The sequence below is a fragment of the Paramacrobiotus metropolitanus genome, unplaced genomic scaffold (assembly GCF_019649055.1).
Source record: "Paramacrobiotus metropolitanus isolate TYO unplaced genomic scaffold, Prichtersi_v1.0 Parri_scaffold0000016, whole genome shotgun sequence".
Classification (NCBI taxonomy): domain Eukaryota; kingdom Metazoa; phylum Tardigrada; class Eutardigrada; order Parachela; family Macrobiotidae; genus Paramacrobiotus; species Paramacrobiotus metropolitanus.
This window is the reverse complement of record NW_026570236.1, coordinates 170,789-190,974: the sequence shown is the minus strand read 5'-3', so window position 1 is coordinate 190,974 and position 20,186 is coordinate 170,789. Positions and strand designations below refer to the sequence as shown.

At 41.7% G+C, this 20,186-nt stretch overlaps 3 protein-coding genes across 5 annotated transcripts; all 3 read right to left on the bottom strand.

The window, feature by feature from the left end:
• Positions 1-825: 825 nt before the first annotated feature.
• Positions 826-9,986, bottom strand: LOC129585167 (band 4.1-like protein 2). 3 transcript variants are annotated; one of them, XM_055477757.1, is made up of 16 exons: positions 9,748-9,985; positions 8,512-9,586; positions 7,574-7,842; positions 6,973-7,120; positions 6,111-6,186; positions 5,533-5,577; positions 5,171-5,353; positions 4,640-4,727; positions 4,044-4,479; positions 3,579-3,898; positions 2,943-3,248; positions 2,533-2,598; positions 2,316-2,465; positions 2,085-2,249; positions 1,570-1,795; positions 826-1,282 (listed from the first exon to the last, which is right to left on the bottom strand). In XM_055477757.1, exons 2-15 carry the CDS (start codon positions 8,873-8,875, stop codon positions 1,619-1,621), a joined length of 2,793 nt encoding a protein of 930 aa, XP_055333732.1. In that variant the 5' UTR covers positions 8,876-9,586; positions 9,748-9,985; the 3' UTR covers positions 826-1,282; positions 1,570-1,618. The 3 variants fall into 3 exon arrangements, with proteins under 3 accessions (XP_055333732.1, XP_055333731.1, XP_055333733.1); XM_055477756.1 differs by having other exon boundaries at positions 1,585-1,795; positions 9,748-9,984; XM_055477758.1 differs by lacking the exon at positions 2,943-3,248 and having other exon boundaries at positions 1,585-1,795; positions 9,748-9,986.
• Positions 9,987-10,342: 356 nt separating this feature from the next.
• LOC129585210 (arylsulfatase B-like) lies at positions 10,343-14,333 on the bottom strand. The gene is made up of 8 exons (XM_055477806.1): positions 13,862-14,333; positions 13,603-13,765; positions 13,110-13,222; positions 12,907-12,943; positions 12,718-12,791; positions 12,012-12,291; positions 11,400-11,916; positions 10,343-10,782 (listed from the first exon to the last, which is right to left on the bottom strand). The coding sequence occupies exons 1-8, from the start codon at positions 14,096-14,098 to the stop codon at positions 10,446-10,448; spliced, it is 1,758 nt and encodes a 585-aa protein (XP_055333781.1). The 5' UTR covers positions 14,099-14,333; the 3' UTR covers positions 10,343-10,445.
• A 582-nt stretch (positions 14,334-14,915) lies between these two features.
• Positions 14,916-19,275, bottom strand: LOC129585209 (arylsulfatase B-like). The gene is made up of 9 exons (XM_055477805.1): positions 18,649-19,275; positions 18,267-18,429; positions 18,082-18,194; positions 17,923-17,959; positions 16,887-16,960; positions 16,528-16,813; positions 15,882-16,361; positions 15,582-15,615; positions 14,916-15,492 (listed from the first exon to the last, which is right to left on the bottom strand). The coding sequence occupies exons 1-9, from the start codon at positions 18,853-18,855 to the stop codon at positions 15,120-15,122; spliced, it is 1,767 nt and encodes a 588-aa protein (XP_055333780.1). The 5' UTR covers positions 18,856-19,275; the 3' UTR covers positions 14,916-15,119.
• Between the last annotated feature and the right edge of the window lie 911 nt (positions 19,276-20,186).

Here is a 20,186-nt window from a genome sequence, read left to right as displayed (position 1 = left end):
GTGTCACAATATATACGAGTAAAATAGTACCTTAATGATAGAATCTTAATATCTATATTAATGACTGTAAAGATAAGCGGCTTCCTTCGGTTAAAGGCATTATTTGGTTCATTCGAATTTTATGGAAGTTTTAGTCAGCTTTCTTAGGGTTTTTAAGTTTTTTAATCAGTTTTCTTAGGGTTTCTTATTTATTTACTTAATTTGTTTGTTGTGCATTTGAACCTGTACGACGCGGTTGAAGTAAAGAACCACACCTAATGGTAAACTCTGAACAATTTCGTACATGATAATCGTTAGATTACACATTGTTTTATTAATTACTTTTTCATCGCTGCCTTTTTAAACAATTACTGACCGCGTAAATTCATGTTTGTAAAAATTGTCGCTTGTCGGGTATTTGTCAATTTCATGGCATTATTATGATTTATTGTCCGCGACACATCTTTTTGCAAATGTGGACACTGGACATCACCATCCAAATTATCGCTCTGTGTGGATCGACAACGAAGAACCTGACTAATGCATAGTTGCATACGCCTGAGATTTAAAACGGGAGGAATGGTCATCAGCTCGCCTTACGTACGCACCTATTTGCCAATACAGTCCTTTTGTCATAATTGCCATTGTATGCGGGACAAACGAGCATTTCTCAGTTTCCAGAACTTCGTAATGTTTATCAGTATCTGCATACTTAATTAAGCATTTCTCGATCGTACATCCTCCTATATATCTTTCTGGAAAATACTGTAACAGCGTCTGTTAACAAGCGGCGACTAACTGACGGTTGGATTTCCGTTCCGATTCCGAGCACGCTAACGGCAGATGCCATTTCTTAACTGTTTTATTGCAATATTTTTTACAGCAAGCACCACATCACTAACAGAATCGGAAAACAACAGTTGCGAGATGAAAACTACGAAAATAAAAAAAATGAAAAGAACACGTAGTTGCCGGTGTATTTCAGTGTGGCGTTGGATAGTACACTTTGTAAGCTGCCCAAGTTCATAGGAGCGAATGCGGTGTGTATATGCTACGTACATAGGGTAACAAAAACGTAAAAAAGACCCAAAACAGCTGCACAAGAGTACCATCCATCACTTCAAAACCGTACTCGTTTATACTATCAAATCAATTCTCATAACGTAATAGTTTCCAAAAGCAGTAAAAAATCCACCATACTACAATTTTCGTAAATGTTGGCTAAAATTCGTATTCTGGATTGCATCATTATAATCTGTCCAACTGGATAAATGGATACATGCATTTGGCGCCGGAAATATACCTAAACAAATCAAACACCGAATACATATAAGTAACCAAACCATTTAAAAAAATTCAAATATTCACTGCAGCGGATTAAATATAGCCCTTTAAGTCAAGAATTTCTCGCTTTTCAGTATTTATAAGTCCACTTTCTAATTTGATAGTCATTTTTAGTTTAGGACAAAATCATCAAAATGCCAAGGTCGAAAGGGTTTTGCATATTAGAGCATTCATTTAGCGGCGCTATACACGGCCGACTGGCAACGTTCGTTCGCTCCAGCAGAATCAACAAGATTTATCGCTTACTGAAAATTTCCATACCGTTCATCTGGGACTGCACTGAAGATAAAGCCGCTTATCCTTCTGCGTGGTCGATCTCAATCTTCTCAACCTTCATTTTAGGGTTGAGGTTTGTGGCATTCTGGATGGCTTCCGCGAGAGCTTGATCATGATCAATATCTTCGCCATCGGTAAGGATGGTAACACGCTCCTCCACGTGTGTTTCTTTTTCACCGTTACGATCCACTTCGAACTACAACACCACGAACATCAACAACTATATTTGCCAGATAGCCTTACGTGTAAATATATTTCATTTCAAAGTTCTCATGAATTATTTCGCAGTGTTTCTTTTCTCATAATGAGTAAGCCGAGTACAGTACATAATTGATGAATATTTATTTGAGACAGTGCGAACGTCATTTATCAAAAATCAATACCAAATAAGGTATGTATTAATTAAATACATCAATATCTGGCGCTATTAGTTCAGCAAAAACCCTTAACAAACTCCGTGAAAAAAAGCTATTTATTTTTCGTACCGTGGTGGTTTCGGTGGTTTTCACTTTGGTGCTGACTACGTTGGGTGCCGTTGCACCAAACGGATGGGTTTCGGTGCGTCGCCTAGGGCTGCCCAGTGGATCGCTGGCACTAGGCGACATGGAAGGTCCGTTGATGGATCGCGTCGTTAACGTCGTGCTATCCATCTGTCCAACCAACAAAAACAACCATTATTTCCAGAGCAGCAACACTCTCCAACATTGTCAACTTACATTTCCGCCAGGACCACCACCAGCGCCGGGATACTTCTCGATCGTGCTCTTAATTGTACTCGTGGTCGTTTTGGTACGTGTTGTGTATTCGGTCACATTGCCGTACGTCGTGGTCATCACTCCAACACCGCCCACCGGAATCTTCAACACCTTTATAAATAAAAAACAATTAAAAACAGGCCTATAAATTAAATAAATTTATAATAAATTAGCCCACCTTAGTCGCATCATCGCCACTACCATCGGCATTCGTATAATATTCCTGTCGATTATACCGGGTCGACTGTAACACAATACCGCACTATCAACACACTGGCCTTTGCATTAGCTCAAGTAGACGAGATAAATTCCACTATTTGCACAATAATCTACGTCCCCCGTGGGCTTACAATGTAAATGTAAACGCCGGACAAAATGTTTACCCGCTCCTATGTCAACACCACCCCGGCGCACTACTACCTACACCGACTACAGCCCCCAACAAGCCATGTCTTATCAGTAAACGGAACTGAAATTCAAAGTCAAACAAATATCCCATGCTGAAATCAGAGAGAGCGCCGACGCGCGCGCGCATGCAACCCGACCGTCCACAACAAGCCTAATGCCAGCATAATTTCATGCACTTACGGTCAGTGTTCCCCCTGGACTGCGATTACCCTCGCCGTCCAATCCGAAGTTCTTAACCGCGGTACTGTATGTGGGAGAATAGGCGCCCCGGCCATCGCCGTAGCCCCGGTAGGGACCGCCCAAATCATAACCCCGGCCGTCGCCGGATGTGGGACTGCTCGGGTAATCGGCATCACGGCCGCGCCACGAAGCATTGGGAATGTATTCAAATTCCGTGCGGGATTTCAGTGTGCCGTCCGGCGAGGAGAAGACGGACGAGCCACGTGATAGACCATCAGGACCGACACCGCCCACCGTCGTGCGAGACTAGAGTGGTGGAACGAACACAAAACACAGACGGTAAAAGGCATGCACATTCCAAATCAAAAGGAACTCAGGTACATAAATAAATGCATTCACAATGAAAATCATTCCATCAAAAGAAATAATAAAGCATTCCAAATAAAGAACTCGTTTCAAAGACATTCTTTAAAATCAGAGGAGCAAATTGCACAAACCAGCATGATAAAAGAACCGAATGAACTCAGTAGGAAAATAAATTTTTGTAACCGCTTTTTATTACTGGCCTGTTATGGGGGCACTTAATTTGCCATTTCGGGTGATAAATTATCCCGCAAATACGGTTGCACAACATACCTCTTGGGTAACGGAATTATTCGTCAACAGCTGCGCCCCTCCACCCGTGGGACTTCCCTTATCATCATGGAATGTTGTTTTCGTGTAGTCTGTCTGGTACACTCGGTCTCCCAGACCGCCCGCCCCGCTTCCATATCCATAACCACCGTGTGCTCCCTCGGCAATGGCCACCCGCCCGCCCTTGATCGGCTGATCGTATACATTGTTCGATCCATTAGCCAATTCACGGCGTCGACTCTCGTAGTCCGATACGGACACCGGGCGTCCCGTACCATCCAGGGACTGCTGGCGGTGGGTTAAAGTGGTTTGTTGATTTAATCCTGGAGAGAAAAAAAGCACCACGTGTGTTTATCGATCTACTATAAACCAAGTACCAAAACGGCAACAAAATCAATAAACAGAAAAACACCAGCACTGCATTCGGGCACAATATAACAGCTAACGCAGCGAATTTTTCCAGCATACCATCAACGCTGACGCTATACGGATTGCGTTTGCTCCATGTTCGTTGGAATTCCGGCTGTTGGCGGTCAATCTTCTCACTACTGGCCTTGGCTTCCGAATATGTGCGGCCCGAATAACGGAAGCGGGAGCCCAGACGCGGCCAGCGCAGTGTCGAATAATCACTGGGCTCTTCGCTGCTGCGCATACGGAAGAACGTGTGATGCTCGATCGCGACTTTCCACAACCGTTTGGCCGCCTTCTCGTAGGGGCACTTGAATTGGATCTCTTTCTCCGAATCTTCAAACTCCATCTGGCGGATCTTAATGTAGAAGTTCGAACGGCGATACGATAATTTAAGGATTTTCGGCCATGCGAAACGATTAATTCGCAGATTGCCGCGGTACACATGGATTCCGCTGGCAGAGACACCCACTTTGATGTCTGTATTGTCCTTATCCTAAAATATTTTGCTAAATTAAATTCCGAATCTACAATGAATTTTTCTGAATTTTTTTCTAATGTCGTTTAATGCCTGTCGCTGTCGGTGAGAGTGACTATACAATGCTATCTGTATTACCAGGCACGCAACCAGGTGAATTATGATTAATTAGCATTACCTTGGCCTTGTGTAGATCGATGCCATAGAACGCCAAACGTTTAGCATTTTCCAAATAGCGTAAATCCGCTTCAGTGGGCGCCATACCCCTATGTAAAACACCGGTTAGTCATGTTTCCACGAGTACACAGAGTTCGTTCAGGATATCCATATTATTGCCCTCTGTAAGGCTGTTATCAGCAGCTAATATTTGCCAAATTACAATACTCAAACCCTTATCATCCCTGAACTTTGAATGCAAACACCGGGCAAAAGTAAATTCAATCGCGTAACAGCCAAACTTATAACGACCACTTCTGACAAATAAAACTTTTTCTCATAAACTGCGGTATCCCGTGGCTTTCCCACTTATGCAACTAGAATAATCTCTAAACAAAAAACAGATGTTTCCATAAATTATCGACAATATAAGTACAAGTATACAAAATCCAAAACTCAATCCTGGAAATCTAGAATACATAAATAATAAAAAATAATCTGATATTAATTAGGTCGTTTTCAAAATCAATCAATTTAGGAGAGTTGAGGATACCTGGTGCTTTCCTTGTGCAGCTCCATAACTTTCTCCTCCAGTTCAGCATTCTGCCGGCTGGGTGGTGCCAGCGGCACTTCACTGACATAATTCCCACGATGTGTAGAGCGCTCATAGTCGCCCAGCTCTGACTGTACCATCAACGAGCCCAACACCGCCAATGTCGTGAACGATGCCGGCAGCCTATCAAACAACAATATTACATTTGTCAAGACTCGAAAGAGAGTACAGGTACATCAAGCAGGAAGTACAAATTAGCGGCTGGTATTTCAGCTTTGAACAAACGATGACTGTACACAAAGACAAGGTGTACAGACAAGGAAATACCGCTGAGCCAGCGCTTAAAGAATGCCGAGACCTACCTTTCCGTGATTAAGTCGCGATGGATTTGCATACATAGGTAATATCTGTAATGACACAGCATGCAGAAATTGTAGGTGAGCTAAGCAAGTCACATCGACAAATTTCCTCAAAACACTTTTCAACAAATTAATGACTTTAATCTTTCTCATTGTCAGATTTGACACAGCGGGTCACAGCTGCGCGAAAAATATGACCATAAAATTTTTAATTAATGACAAAGAAGATTTACCGATCTGGTTATGCATTCATCGGGGTCATTTAAATTCTGTATAGTTTGAAAGTTACTGAAATCCAATGGACCAACGAAAACCGCTGAAAATCGCTTGGGCACGATAAAATCAACACGCAATATTACGAAAATAAACACAGTAAAAAATAACTGCCAAACTTAAAAAAATCACTGATAAGTTATGCTTTTTTAGGAAAGCCGTTAACTATTTTTTTCCTTGGTGTTTTTAATGTAACTTTTTAATGTAACACAAAATGTCATGTACAAGGTGTGCTAAAACGAATGTTTTGTACCACTTAATCACTGACAAATGATTACAGGTTGTAATTAAAATGTGTTGATGGATACCGTGTCAGATCCTCCTTAAGCTCAGTCGGCTGTGGTGGATAGAACTTGACAAGGAATTCAAACACCCATGGCCCGCCTGCAAGACGTTAATTTGCATAATCACCAGCCGTTGCCACTGCTATAACAGCTACGCAGCAGCGCGCAATGATCACGACAACAACAAATTCATTAACGATTATGTCCATCCAAGCGAACGCCTTCCTTCCGCCTTTACCACCATTACTCACTGTCCTGATCAATGCGCAAACGCACCAGTGCAGCCATAGCAGCAGCCGCTGTCGCATTAGCAGACACAACCGGCAATCTCGTTGCACCCAAATGCTGCTGCACACTGTAGTGAATGACCCAACATTTGCTCTTGCTTTTCCTGTCACTTCAAGCACATGTTATCGCTAATCAGCCAGTGCCTATCAGCCACCCACATTTGCTTTTCCAGACTCACGCGTTAGATTTATTCGAGCCATTTACGCTTTACGAGCCTGCGTATATTATCGAGGGAACTGAAATGGATGCCATAATCCACTGCTGATATTCACAGATCAACTGCTAAACGCGCACCAGCAGCAATCAGCAGCGCGCACAAAAACTCAATCCCCTTCCGTCGTCGTCCAAAAAAAACACCACAAAATGCCTAAAGAGGCTATCGATCGGCCTGCTGGGTATTGCTGCGTTATGACACCATGTGGCAGCCTAAATCACACAACTTCCGCTTGTCCCAAGCTCTTTGCTCCCTATTCCCAGCGCTTATCGATCTCGCTTTGTCCCGATCACTGCTGGCCTCCTGCTACCGATCGCACGCCAACGACCAAACGAAACGCGACCTCAAAAAATAGGAGAATGTCCTAAAAATACTTCAAGTTACCTTTCACTTGCTGCTTAATGGTTTTCTCCATATTCAACCAGCTTTTTTCGTTGTCGGTATCCATGAAGCGGATGCCAAAATAGTCCCGTTCTTGCAGGTTGATGAACTCGCAGACACGCTCGAATAACTCCTGCCCGGTAGCATTTTTCTGAAACACAAACGGACAGCCAATATCAGTCAGTGTCGTGCAAGAACGGCGCGAGAGAGTGCTTTCGTTTAAAGTAAATATTCCTCATCATATGCACGCAGAAAAAAATCATGCCTGCATGCATCATCAGCTGTCATAAGAGATCAACTGCACAGCAACTATCAAACAGGAAATAGAAACCATTCACGCTGAAACAACTGGGCATTATGCACGTACACCTCTATAATAATACCACCGAATTGAGATCCACTTGAACCGATTATTCGGGTTGAAAAACACGAGAGACGGACAGATATGTGTGTGTAAAAAAATAAGCGAGCAATTCTATTCATTTCTTTTCAACAATACAAAACAGAAACCGTAGCACTCTTCCAAATCCGATCAGCAAAAATTTTAATCCACTAAATCTTTTAACACTCAAATTTATCGAAGGGATAAGTGTCTTCCACTTACCGGAACATAGAACTCGGCGTCCTGATCGCTGAGCAGGCGCACGACGGCCTTCTGCGTTGAGCCGGGTTTCAGGGTACCGCCCGGCGTGGCCGTGCGATCGGCGGGAATCACCGGCACCACCAGATCCCGGGTGCGGCCGTTGGTATTGACGCTCAGATTGGAGCGGATGGTGTTGCTGGCATAGGCACCCGGACCCGACGCCTGCGCCGAGATCTCCTCCGTCACGTGCTCATAAGCCGCGGGGATCGTTGTCTGCATGGGGACGCCACCTGCGCCACAAACAACCACTCATGTGCCAATCAATCAAAACCACGCTACTTTAACTCAAGTAATTATCATCTCATCAAGAAGGAACAAAGTAAAACAACTCTTGGAAACCAGCCAATCAAACTTGATCTATTATGCAAGCAAAACGATGCAAAATTTATTAGTTTTTATATGCGGAACAACATACCAATTCCACTGTCACAAACTGATAGCAAATATGCACGATGAACTTAGAGAAACAAAGATGTCTGTGTTTTTTACAACAGGAAACCGGAAGCAATTAAACCGGAAGTGCATAAGCAAACCAACTTACCAAGTGTCTAATTCGTACAGTAAAAATGACTCATCGTTAGATGTTGATCACGGAGAGAATAACACAACTTTATCACTATTTACTAATTATTATATTGCTCATAATTATGAATAATTATCGAAATATGGATGGCACAATGCCGCAGTCACATGACAGGAAATATTACCGATAATAACAATGGCAAAGCGCGCGAGATTTGACAACATCCAGATTACTAATTAAAACCTGTACTGCGCGTGCATTAACCTATGCGTCACACACTTTGATCATTCAGACAATTATCGAAAGGGATTTGAGAACCCTATTTTTTATGATCATCAATAGAAAAAACGTGCAAACCGCCAACCAGCAGACTTACCCACTGGGGAGACAGGAGGACTCATATCAGCGTCATCGACTTCGTCGGTGTAGGCGGGTGACGGTGATGTATGATCGGTACGCACCATTGTGGTAGTGGTGGATGTTTTGGATGTCTTCCCCCGTGACTTTTGCTCTTCCTTCTCCTTCTTCTTCGCCAACTTCTCCAACCGATCGTGCTCTTTTTTCGCCAATTTTTCCGCTCGTTCCCGATCGGCTTTCAGGCGTTTATCATGCTCACGGCGCTCCTTCTCCTGACGACGCAAATCCTTCTCACTCAACACCTCACCACCGCCGTCGTCCGTTGACGGAGAATCGGGACGGTGGTCGGCTGTCGTGTGGTACTCCACGGTTTCTTGCACCATCTCCTCTCCTTCAAACTAGCACACCATACACTACACTCCCACGATAGACAGCTGCCAGCCAGCGAGGATGAAACAGATTAGTAATCGATAAATCAAGACAAATCACAGAGATAACGATCCACGCATCGATTCCCCAGCCCAAGATATGGACAACATACACACATACGCTCTCGATAAGCGTATCCTTAATTACAGTTCATCAGTTATTAATGCGTTTTTTTACGGCCAGCGTGTCAATAGAAAGATTAAGGCAACGGAGGATGACCCATTTCTGCTGATGGAACGATTATCCGGATTTTACGAAACACCTGAGAGTTTTAACAGGATCTCGTATATACTCCGTATATAGCTTCAATACACTTCAAGACCAGAATGAATCAATAAACAAATAACCACAACTGATCAATAAAACGCTGGTCTGCCCAAAACAAGATGGAGGGTCGGGAACGTAAAGTGAAAAATATGCAACATGAAAGTAGGTCCACAATGCTTGCCACACATCAGTGATTATGCTCTCTTGTGCCATACACTTGTAACCATCCTGTACGAAAAGCACTTCAGACCACTGTGCAGGCGGCGTTTGTAAACGTCGTTGTCGGCAGAGCATACACAACCGACTGGCGAGCTGAGGCACTTAGTGGTCAAGTCCCAAATGCTTTACATTCCATTCACGTCGATCTGGTACTGATGCTTTTAAAGGAAAACTTCCAACTAAGGTGAGTAAAAGATACGAATTAGGGTGCCATAGAACATAATATTTCGGCCGATTTACACACCCATCACATCAGTAATGGTTCATTATGGTTGAATAAAGTCTAGTGAATAATGGCCCTACGAGTCTACACTCGTAGTAATCAGCGCAGATACCGTACCTCGATTCGCCACGCCACAAAACAAACAGACACTTGGGCCGGCTTTGCTTTCAAAACCGGTTCAAACGGAAACCATATTTTCGACGGATTGCACCGCAGAATCTTCCAGCATGTCCTTGGTTAATGATTATAAGTAACGGTCAAATTGTTCTAATACGGACATATAAATTTTTATGCTTATATTTTGCAGATTCTTTGGTGTGGAATATTGCAAAACTGTTAATACACGCCAGGATCGGCCCACTCCTCTGACAACGTTCTCAGAAACAGCCGGCCCACCATTCAGCCGAAATGAATGGTCTGTCAGCGTACGAAACGGCAGGAGGCATGGCTGGTTGTGCTTATTTGATTAGTCCGTGTAGCGCTCTTTCTTGCTTTCTCTGTCTGTCTCAGTCTCGCCACTGGCAGCAGCAGTAGCAACGAAGAATACACGGGATTGTGCGCACCCTCCCCGGGGGTCCACTAACTTTTGAGCGTGCTGATTAATTTTACAAGTCCCGCCTGTTAATTAGGTATGCCATCCCAATTCCTATGCATAACAATCACCAAGTCTGTTCGAGAAAATAGTTTTACAACTTTATTTTTCTTCGTGTACTGCGTGACTGCAAATCGGAAATTAATACGCATGCATGTAATAAACCGAAAAATCTGGCGTAGAATCGTAAGAAAATCGGTCGTTTTGTGTAAGTACTAAGTAGTTATATTGTAGGATCGAGCACGTGATGGATGTCTTTCCAGGGCACCCAGAATCCGTCATACAAATCGGGATTAGAGGCCGGGTCGTAGGGCAGGATTTGCGGCGGATAGGCCGTGTCGTTAAGCGCCCTTAAGCGCAGCTGTAGTTTTCGCAGAGTGGATGGATAAACGCTGGCAATGTTGTTAGTTTCACAAGGTTCACTCGTAATGTCAAATAAACAATCCGTAAGCCACGGCTGGCATGGCGCACGCTCAACGCCTTCCGGTGCGTTGCAGTTGACCGACAGCGGCGTCCAAGACTTCATCTCATCTGAAGTGGATGTACCTTCTGTTCGTCGCCTAAAAAACAACAAACTGTAAGTTTCGACATAATTCAGAGCAGCGAAGTAACCTATATTCCACCTGCCGCGCGACCGATTTCCATAATAAAATTGCGGTACTGTATGTGGTACCTACGTACCAGTAGTCTGCCTTGTAAGTACGTAATGTATGTAATTAATTCTTTGCTGAAGATAAATATTATTTAATCAAAACTGCATAATACATACAGTTTTGTAAAGTACAACAATTATGATTTACTGATAATGAATAACAAAAAGATGCTTGTTGCACCGCTTATATATATAAATCCACCGTATGAGCAGCATAAATCGTGATCGTGAACTGAATCCATGATCAAGAGACACTGCTACAAGCCGGAAATTTGTCATGCACGTACACGTTGTACGGATAGAGCTGTTTCTTATCAAAACAAAATAGCCCAGTGGAATTTCAGAATAAACAAAAACACTTTTAAGTTGCTAATATATTACGTTCATTGAAAGTTTGAAACTTACAATCAGAAGTATTTATAACAATATTTTTCTTCGAATCCTTTGCCGCTTTATACTGGTATTCATCCCCAGGTTAGATGTCGATAACTACTGTGAAACATTCCGACTTTATGAGACCCTTACCATCCTAGATAGCTGTTGTTGAAGACATTTCCACCCAGCAATTTATACAGTTTTCCGTTGTCCTCCATAATGGTGATGGAATACTGATTCGTAACACCATCGATATTATTCACGACCTCGTCTCTGACCGGACCTATGGCATAATAGTCGTGAAACCTTTTCCAGTGACTGACTGCAGAAATTCCAGTCAGATCAGCTGTGTTTCCACCAGCGCCTTCGTACAGTGTAGGCAGCCAATCGGATATATGGAAAAGGTCATCGTATACGAAACCCCGCCGCTGCAACATGGGTGCCCAGATGAACGACAGCGTTCGAATCCCGCCTTCGAACAACGTCCCCTTTCCCTGCCGCAGTGGCCAGTTACTTCCGTGATTGGTCCCGTGGATGAAATCAGCGGATTCCGGTAAGGGTGCGCCGTTGTCGGCAACGAAGATGATGATGGTGTTGTTCAGTACTCCCTTTCGTTTTAACGCTTTGACTAGTCTGGCGAACGTTCGATCCAGAGCGTGGATCGAACCTGAACATTAACTATACATTCATCTGTGACTTCACTTAAGGACTGCAATACGGCAATAACTTTTTTGAAAGGTCATTCTTTTGCCCGATACCTACCGAGTTGTTTAACACGTTCTTCGAATTTCAGAATGGCGGATTCGTTTATGTGCAGATGGTATTCTTTTACGGGATGTTGGACGGCATCAAAATTGTCAAACCCTGTATGTGTAAGGGGCGTGGCGAAAAACATATACCATGGTTTGTTTGGAGGCGACGCGGCAATAAGATTTTCGGCCCGGGATGCTATGAGCTCAGGAAACGGGGTAGTGCTTTGATTCAGCGGGAAGATCTTTCCATTCTCACGCAGGGCTCGTCCGCTGACTGGAACCGGCTTCATCTGAATCAATGTATGGTACAAATACAATATACGCCAGAACAATACTTAAAACGTCCATAGTGCAGATTTGCTATGTCGCAATATTAGTAGATACTTTAGTTAGATTGATATATTACTCATTTAAATGCACTGGAATCAGATGGAATTAATCTTCAGATTGAATTAACTGCAGAATTAATTATATATATCAGATTAGTACGAGTAGCTTTTACGTAAAAGCGGTACTCTTATAGTAGAGTACCGCCACAATTTTGTTCTGTGATGCTAAAATATGATGTTGACCCATATGGACCACATGGCAACTTTTAAAGTAGTACATCACAGTAAAAGTTATTTAATGGAATTTCCATCTGAAATAAATGCAGCCCTCTGTTAAAAATTACTCAACCCAAAAATTTGTTTAGGCTACGCTGATAAGTTAATTACCCATCCTGCCGTGAAGTCATACCAGTTGCAGTCGCCGCTGGTAATACCGAAAGAGTAATCAAATCCTCTGGAGCCTGCAAAGATAATCATCACACGTACTTCGAAAACTAGTTAGCTATTTCTTCTTGTTGTAAATGTTCAATAAAGTTTTTGTTAAGGTTTGTTTTTAACAAATTGTTAATAACGTACTGGGATAATGGTTCCTAGTGTGCGATCCCAGATGCCACTGAAAACAACACAAGAATCACTGACACTGATTTACTTAAAGCGGTGACCTTTGAGACTATATGCTGTACAAAGGAGCAAATATATGCTTACAGTACTCGGCTGCTTGTTTCTGCGTAATACATATAATTTGCTTAATTGTCAGCACGTTGGAGGTCTGCGCTTACTTTTCCCACAGTATACGTCGAGTATCCTAAATCCTTAAAATACTGTGGTTGGATTTTAAACGCCACGGGCAACCCCCACGGTTCGCCTTCGCTAATTGCCCCTGTCTGCATGCCTAAAATTTAAACAATTTTAGCGCTTACAAAACTTCATATGATTTTGTACATAGCTTTTCTCAGTTTTCTGTAATTTTGGAAAAAGTGATATACTTCTAATGCTGTTGTGCTGGACTAGGAACAAAAAAACAAATTTTTATTTACAGGATTTTATTTGTTGCACTGCCGAAGCAGGTTTTGCAGATGTCTCCCTGTTAACTTGCAACGTTTGTTCACTTTATATTTGCGAGAGCTACTTTGCATAAACGTAGGGATATTTGTTGAGTCGTTTACATTGTTAGATTAACGCATTGTGAATCCAAAAAAAGACCACATGCGCAAATATTATAATTAACAATAGAAGGGTCAGATATGTTACTGGTTGTATCGCGTAGCCTACCAACTTGGAAGGCATATTTTCCGGTCATGAATGCCGAACGTGTTGGCGTACACAATGGATGTGAATAATGTCGATTCAATATGATCCCATCATACGCAAATTTATCAATGTTAGGAGTCGGCGTCTGGTGGCTGCCCTCGGAGTAGCCAATATCGGCATGGCCCTAATTCGTGGACAGTACAAATCAAATGAATTCTATCCAGACTGCGTAAATATACATATTCCGCCAAATCGTTTTAAAAGCACTGAAGTCCTTTACCAAGTCATCAGCCATGAAAATGAGTATGTTGGGTCTGTTAGCGTAATTTGACAGCTTTCCTGGTGGAAGTGATGCGCACTGATTGATAGGAGTCGATCCGAGTTGCCGAAGGAAATTGTTATCCAAACGCCGATCCGTTAACAAACTTGAAATATCCATCGCATTGCTATTAGCCGCAATAATTTCTACTATAGCGCAGCAAATGCGCAAATTGTACAGGAAGCGATAACCCTCCATCCCTGTACAGAACGATGCAGAACAAATCACTAAATAAAAAAATCAGAGCAATCATGCCACGTATAACTAAAAGCTAAAAACTAAGGTTACGTTCACGAATTTCCAAAGGCTAACAATTTAACAATTTAGTTGACACAGCAAGAACGAAAGTATTTATAGCAAAAAGGACATTATGTTAAGGATTTCTATATTATACTGTAAATTCAATGAAATATTAACGTGTACAATATTCCAATAAAAATATAAATCGCTTTCTTTGAAATCCGGATATTAAAATTCGATTTTTGAAGCATTGACTCTCTGGAAATTTAAACCCAGTAGCTACTTATACCCACGTTGGATGGTCTTCCAGGGTTCTTAACTGCTTTATAAGAAAAGAAACTTTCATGACTGTCTAATAAGATACCATTGTTAAAAGCATAAGTACATTATCCATTTAATGACTAGGATTGATACATATTATTCAATCGATCTAGAGAAATGCTATATATACATTAACGATGTCATAGAAGTCGCCATTTATTAACTGTCAATCATAGTTTAAAGTGTTAATTTATACATGTTAACCTGCCATAATTACCGATCTATTGATAATTTGATACATGCTTATGCGATTCGGTCGTTCAGTCATTCTGCTGCATTTTGTATAGAAGTACCTCGAAAAACTGCCAACGTATTAAATTTTGCTAACGGATTTAGCATTTTAATTCTTTTCTGTCTCTTCTGCACGCGAGATATCTCCGCTATAAAGTGTATAATACATTGAACCAGTCTGAATGTTACGCCACTGATAATCTGAGGAGAACAGGCACAGATTTTTATTCACCCACGTGAAATGTATATCGTTAGATGCGGCTACTTCCTTAATTCACAGCAGAGCTTAACAATTAAAGCTTACTGTCAGTAGGCCGTTGACATACGAACGCCGTAAAATGTACATAAAAGTACTGCATAACACTGATATCAATTAAACCAGTTTCGTTAACAAGAAAACATAAAACAACGAGAACTTGCCGTTTTATTATAACGTATTGGTTGGAGTAAATGTTTGAAAGGTCAGTGGCACTGTATCCAAAACTTCCACAGGATCTAGCCACGGTGTCCACAAACCCTGATGAAGATCGGGATTGGAGGCGGGGTCAAAAGGTCGCACTTGTGCGGGAAACGATGAGCCATTGTAATTTTTGATTTTCTGTTGGAGAAGCTGCGTCATACTCGGAAATGATGCGGCGATATTGTTCGTCTCACAGGGATCGTTGATGAGGTCGAACAGACAGTCACTCTGATACGGCCGGCATGTGCTGACTTCCATACCATCGGGAAAATTACATTCCACAGATACCGGGCTCCAGCTCTTCATCTCATTGCCAGGACTTGTGCCTTCTGTGCGGTCCCTAGTTAACAATTAGCTCTTCATAATCTGTACCGCTTCAGTGTCAGATTTCTGGCACTACGGTAATTTATCCAGTTTGTTTGTGCTTACCATCCAAAAAACTGGTTGTTAAAGACGTTTCCACCTAAAACACAGTGTGCTAGTCAAATAAAAGCCACATAGACGAAACACTTGCTTGGGCCTTTGAAATGAAAACATAGATAGGGTTAGTGTTAATTGCGACCTTTACGCACCCTCAAATTTTTTTACCGGTCTTAGATCATGCTTACAGTACATGCAGGTACACATGTACATATTTCGACATGCAAAGGCGAAAGCCTTTAGAAAATGCAGTTTTACTGATTGCTTGATGGAGAAATTGTTGCGTCTTAATAGACTGGGATTTCTTACCAATAAGTTTGTACATTCCACCGTACTGATCTTGATACACCATAGCATACTGGTTCAAGATGGAATCAATGTTGTTCACGAGTTCAGTTCGCGGGCCATAATTATTTCCGTGGAACAAAGATTTCCACTGACTCACTCCGGTGACGTTAACCAAATCCCTTACATTCCCGCCAGCAGCTTCATACAGTGTCGGCAACCAGTCAGAGACATGGAACAGCTGGTTGGTCACTCGGCCGCGGCGTTTTAGCAAGGGTGACCAGATAAACGATAAACCGCGCACTCCACCTTCGAACAGCGAACCTTTACCCAAGCGAAGCGGCCAATTGCTAGCGTGGTTACTGCCATGAATAAAACCGGCAACTTCCGGCAGAGGTCCGCCGTTATCCGCCATAAACACAATTATCGTGTTATTAATGGCTCCGGTGTACGTCAGTGCGTTAGTTAATCGGCGAAACTGCTCATCTAGGACTTGAATTATACCTGAAAGAAAATATTTGAGAATATAGGAAAAGAATATTTGAGAAGTGTAATTAACCAAAGGTCACCCGCTCTACAGAAAGATGGTGAATTATTTACTTCATATATACTTCAAAGGTCATCACATCTCCAGCAACTGCTCTACAACTACTGTTAACACAACGCATACCCAGTTGTTTCTTCCTTTCGGGAAACTGATTTGAAAATGAGCGGACAGGCGGGCGAAGCTGATAGCTGGCCATGACGTGCTGTTCTGGTCCGTAGGCTGCAATGGCGGTGTGCGTGACCGGTGTGGCGAAATATAGATACCAGGGCTTATTTGGTTCAAAGTCGTGGATTATTTGTTCGGCTTTTGCTGTCATTTGTTCAGGAAAATAATAATTGTTGGTTATATTGGAAAAGATTATCTTTCCGTTTTCGCGAAAGGCTTTCCCGTGATTGAGAACGGGTGTGAGCTGTATTAACAAATTAAATTCTAACAAAACATTTAGTTGAAATGATTTCTTAAATTAATGCCAAAGTACATACCCATCCGGTACTAACGTTGAACCAGTTCGCATCGCCGCCGTGGAACCAGTACGAATAATCGAAGCCTCTTGCATCTGTTATGAGAGATTTATACTTATCTTCTATGACAATCTTCTGTAATACGACTCACTACTCGTAGTGAACTAACTAACCAGGGCAGTATTTCCGCCTCCAAATTCAAACAAATATCGTTTTTTGTACAAAGGTAGTAGACTACCGTGGTTTGCTTAAAAAAATAATTTAAGCTGCAAAGGTCAGTTGGGCGTGGTCTAATATAAATTTAATGAGTACAGAGTGCGCATACTATCAGAACGTAATATTAATTGCATTTTATGTCGCAATATCGTTTTTGCGGGCACTGGACGTCCCGTGGATCTTTCGAAATGCCGATCGTACGTGCGCGTGCGGTGATCACTGACCATCGCAACAAAATTATGAAATTTGAGAAATTCAATAACTTCGCTAATTTTTAAGCTGGTTGTATGTCCATATGCTCAGGAACTATTAGGAAGCATTTAGGTAAAACATTTTAAAAAATGCATATGATGTAGCACTTGCCAGGCAAGATGGGACTACCGGAAGCGTTTTTGGAGTTATGTCGGTACTTGACACCTGGAAGGGTCCACAACTGGTCCAGTGGCCACAAAATTAATATAATATTATGGTAAATGCCAGTACGAAGTACTGCATAATAACAGTATGCAATACTATGTACTCATACAATTTATATCAGACCACGCACAACTGACCTTTGCAGCTAAATTTATTTTTTTAAGCATACCACGGTAGTCTACTACCTTTGTACAAAAAACGATGTTTTTTTGAATTTGGAGGCGGAAATACTGCCCTGGTAAGTTTGATATTTCTGTGTACCTTGTGTAACTTCTTTTAAACATTATGTGAACTTTTCTGCAAGGCTGAATGAATTTTTTTTAGAAACAAATTGTAATTCTGGTGTGTTAAAAAGGTTTTCGTCAAAAAAAATAACTGTATGATCCATGTGTAACAAAAATCATATTAAAAATTTTATTCTTACTGGGGAAATGCTGTCGCGTGTACATTCCAAGATGCCACTACAAAAGGTCACAACTAGTTAGGCACGATAGCTAGCTGGTAAGTCAGGAATATGGGTTCTAGAACCCATAGTCCAAAAGTTTTAGAAATTACATATTGTGCGTAGAGAATACGAACTTACTTTGCCAACGGCTGCTGTTGTGTATCCAAGATCCTTGAAATACTGAGGTTGTATTTTAAACTGTAAAGGTAACCCCCATGGTTCGCCTTCGCTAATGGCTGCTGTTTGTAAGCCTAAGGGAAATTTACGTCTGTGATGGTCGGGGGCGCCGATATAATTACATGATTGCACCTATATAAGCTTACCAACACGGAACGCGTCTCTTCCTGTCATGAACGCTCCGCGGGTTGGCGTGCATATGGGATTGACATAGTGTCGATTCAGTATTATTCCATCCCAGGCTAATTTGTCGATATTTGGTGTTGGGGTTTGCAGATTGCCTTCGGAATAACTTAAATCGGCATGGCCCTTGAAACAATGGAGCGAAAGCTTGATTTTGTTTGCTCTAGATTGCTCATTGTTGGTAAAGGTCAACACTGACTTGCCATGAGCTGCCATGGTGTTGTTCGCATTTCTGATATGACAGCGATATTATTTTAAAGTGCTTATATGTATGGTAATGTTTGAAACAAAATGCAGATATTACAATCATTAAGCTGAAATACGGAAGTCCACGGAAGTCCATACCAAATCATCCGCGATGAAAACAAGAATGTTTGGCTTTGACGCGCCGGTTATGGTGGCATTGTACACGTCTGCTCTGGGTTCAAATAGCGATTCCTCCAAATCAGGTTCAGCAGAATCTTTAGTGTTGCCAAAATCCGCAAGATCTGTTGCCATAACCGAAAAAATTACAATTACAGTTGCTATAAAAACACCGCATAATAATCCCATTTTTTAGCAAAAGATGCCCACGATGTACTGTAAGTTTCTCCACTCACCGCTATGTGCATCTTGGCAGTTGGCATTTATGTGATCAATGCATACTATTTTAGATTCTTGTCCAGAACGAACGCGCAGATTAAGGCCAATCAAAAATATTGTACATCTTACAACTACAATACCGTTTACGGTATTGGCAGGGTGGTAAGATATACCACTTTTTTATGGAACATAATTTTTGAGTTTTTGAGTGTATCAAAACGTTGTTATGATTTAGATTATTAGGCCTTCGCTCAAAATCATAAATCGAAGCTGGGCCATGGCACGTGGCTACTAAAAGGGAAATAAAAGTGACCGTAATAAATTTTGACCTGGTGTGGTGGCAAGTACGTTTTTATAATTATGCAAGTATTGTTCATACTACTGCCCTTCTGCGTGCCGATACATTGATACGTTATTCAAATAATTCAATTACAATTACTGCATTGTGTAGTTATAATCTGTAAAATTGTATTTATATGTTATTACATACACTAGGGACGTTAATCACACAAATGTTATTTCACAGCTAAAGCTTACGCTGACAATTAATTTAACCTGAAATGTGTTGCAGTCAGAAACATAATAATATCTATATAATATTGTAGCCGTACAAATGAGATCTGTAGTGAAGGTGTACATCTCATTGGTGCTAGTTCAACCGGAAACATCTGAATGTGTACTTGTACGAGATGACCAGTTCTAACGTGGATTTTCTAGACTTCTGAGATTGTCTGAATGTTCTGAAATCATTCTTGCTCTTGCCCTTGCCCTTGCTCTTCGATCCCCAATGACTTTTCAGCTGATTAAAAATGTTTGTGCACTTTGACAATCGCGCCGGTATCGGTTAACATGTTCGCAATTGCATAACTGACTTTTGGGTAATTCGCTAACTCGTAACATCACCGACGGTCACCGACGAACCATCAAACCTCGTTTTATCGTGGTACGGGTGGATTAACCCACTCCACTAGTGGCAGCTTAGAAGTTGCCGTTGCAATATGTAGATATTTGTATCGTATTGTGCTCATACAATGTGATGGCAGCTAACGTAAAAATTTAATGTTCGTATGCTCATAAATTACTGTAAATGCAAAACCGTGGTCTAACTACAGTATTCGGTAATTTGCTTTCGGCAAAACAGTGAGCTGTTTTTGCACAGTACCATCATGTATTAATGTTTTACGTTATGACGTTGTATGTACGTAGTGCGTTACAGAGGTCCCTAGACCGCGTACCAATGTTCTTGTAGAAGCTCACCAGCCAGTATCAGTAGTAGTGTATTATACGGTACAAGTATAAGT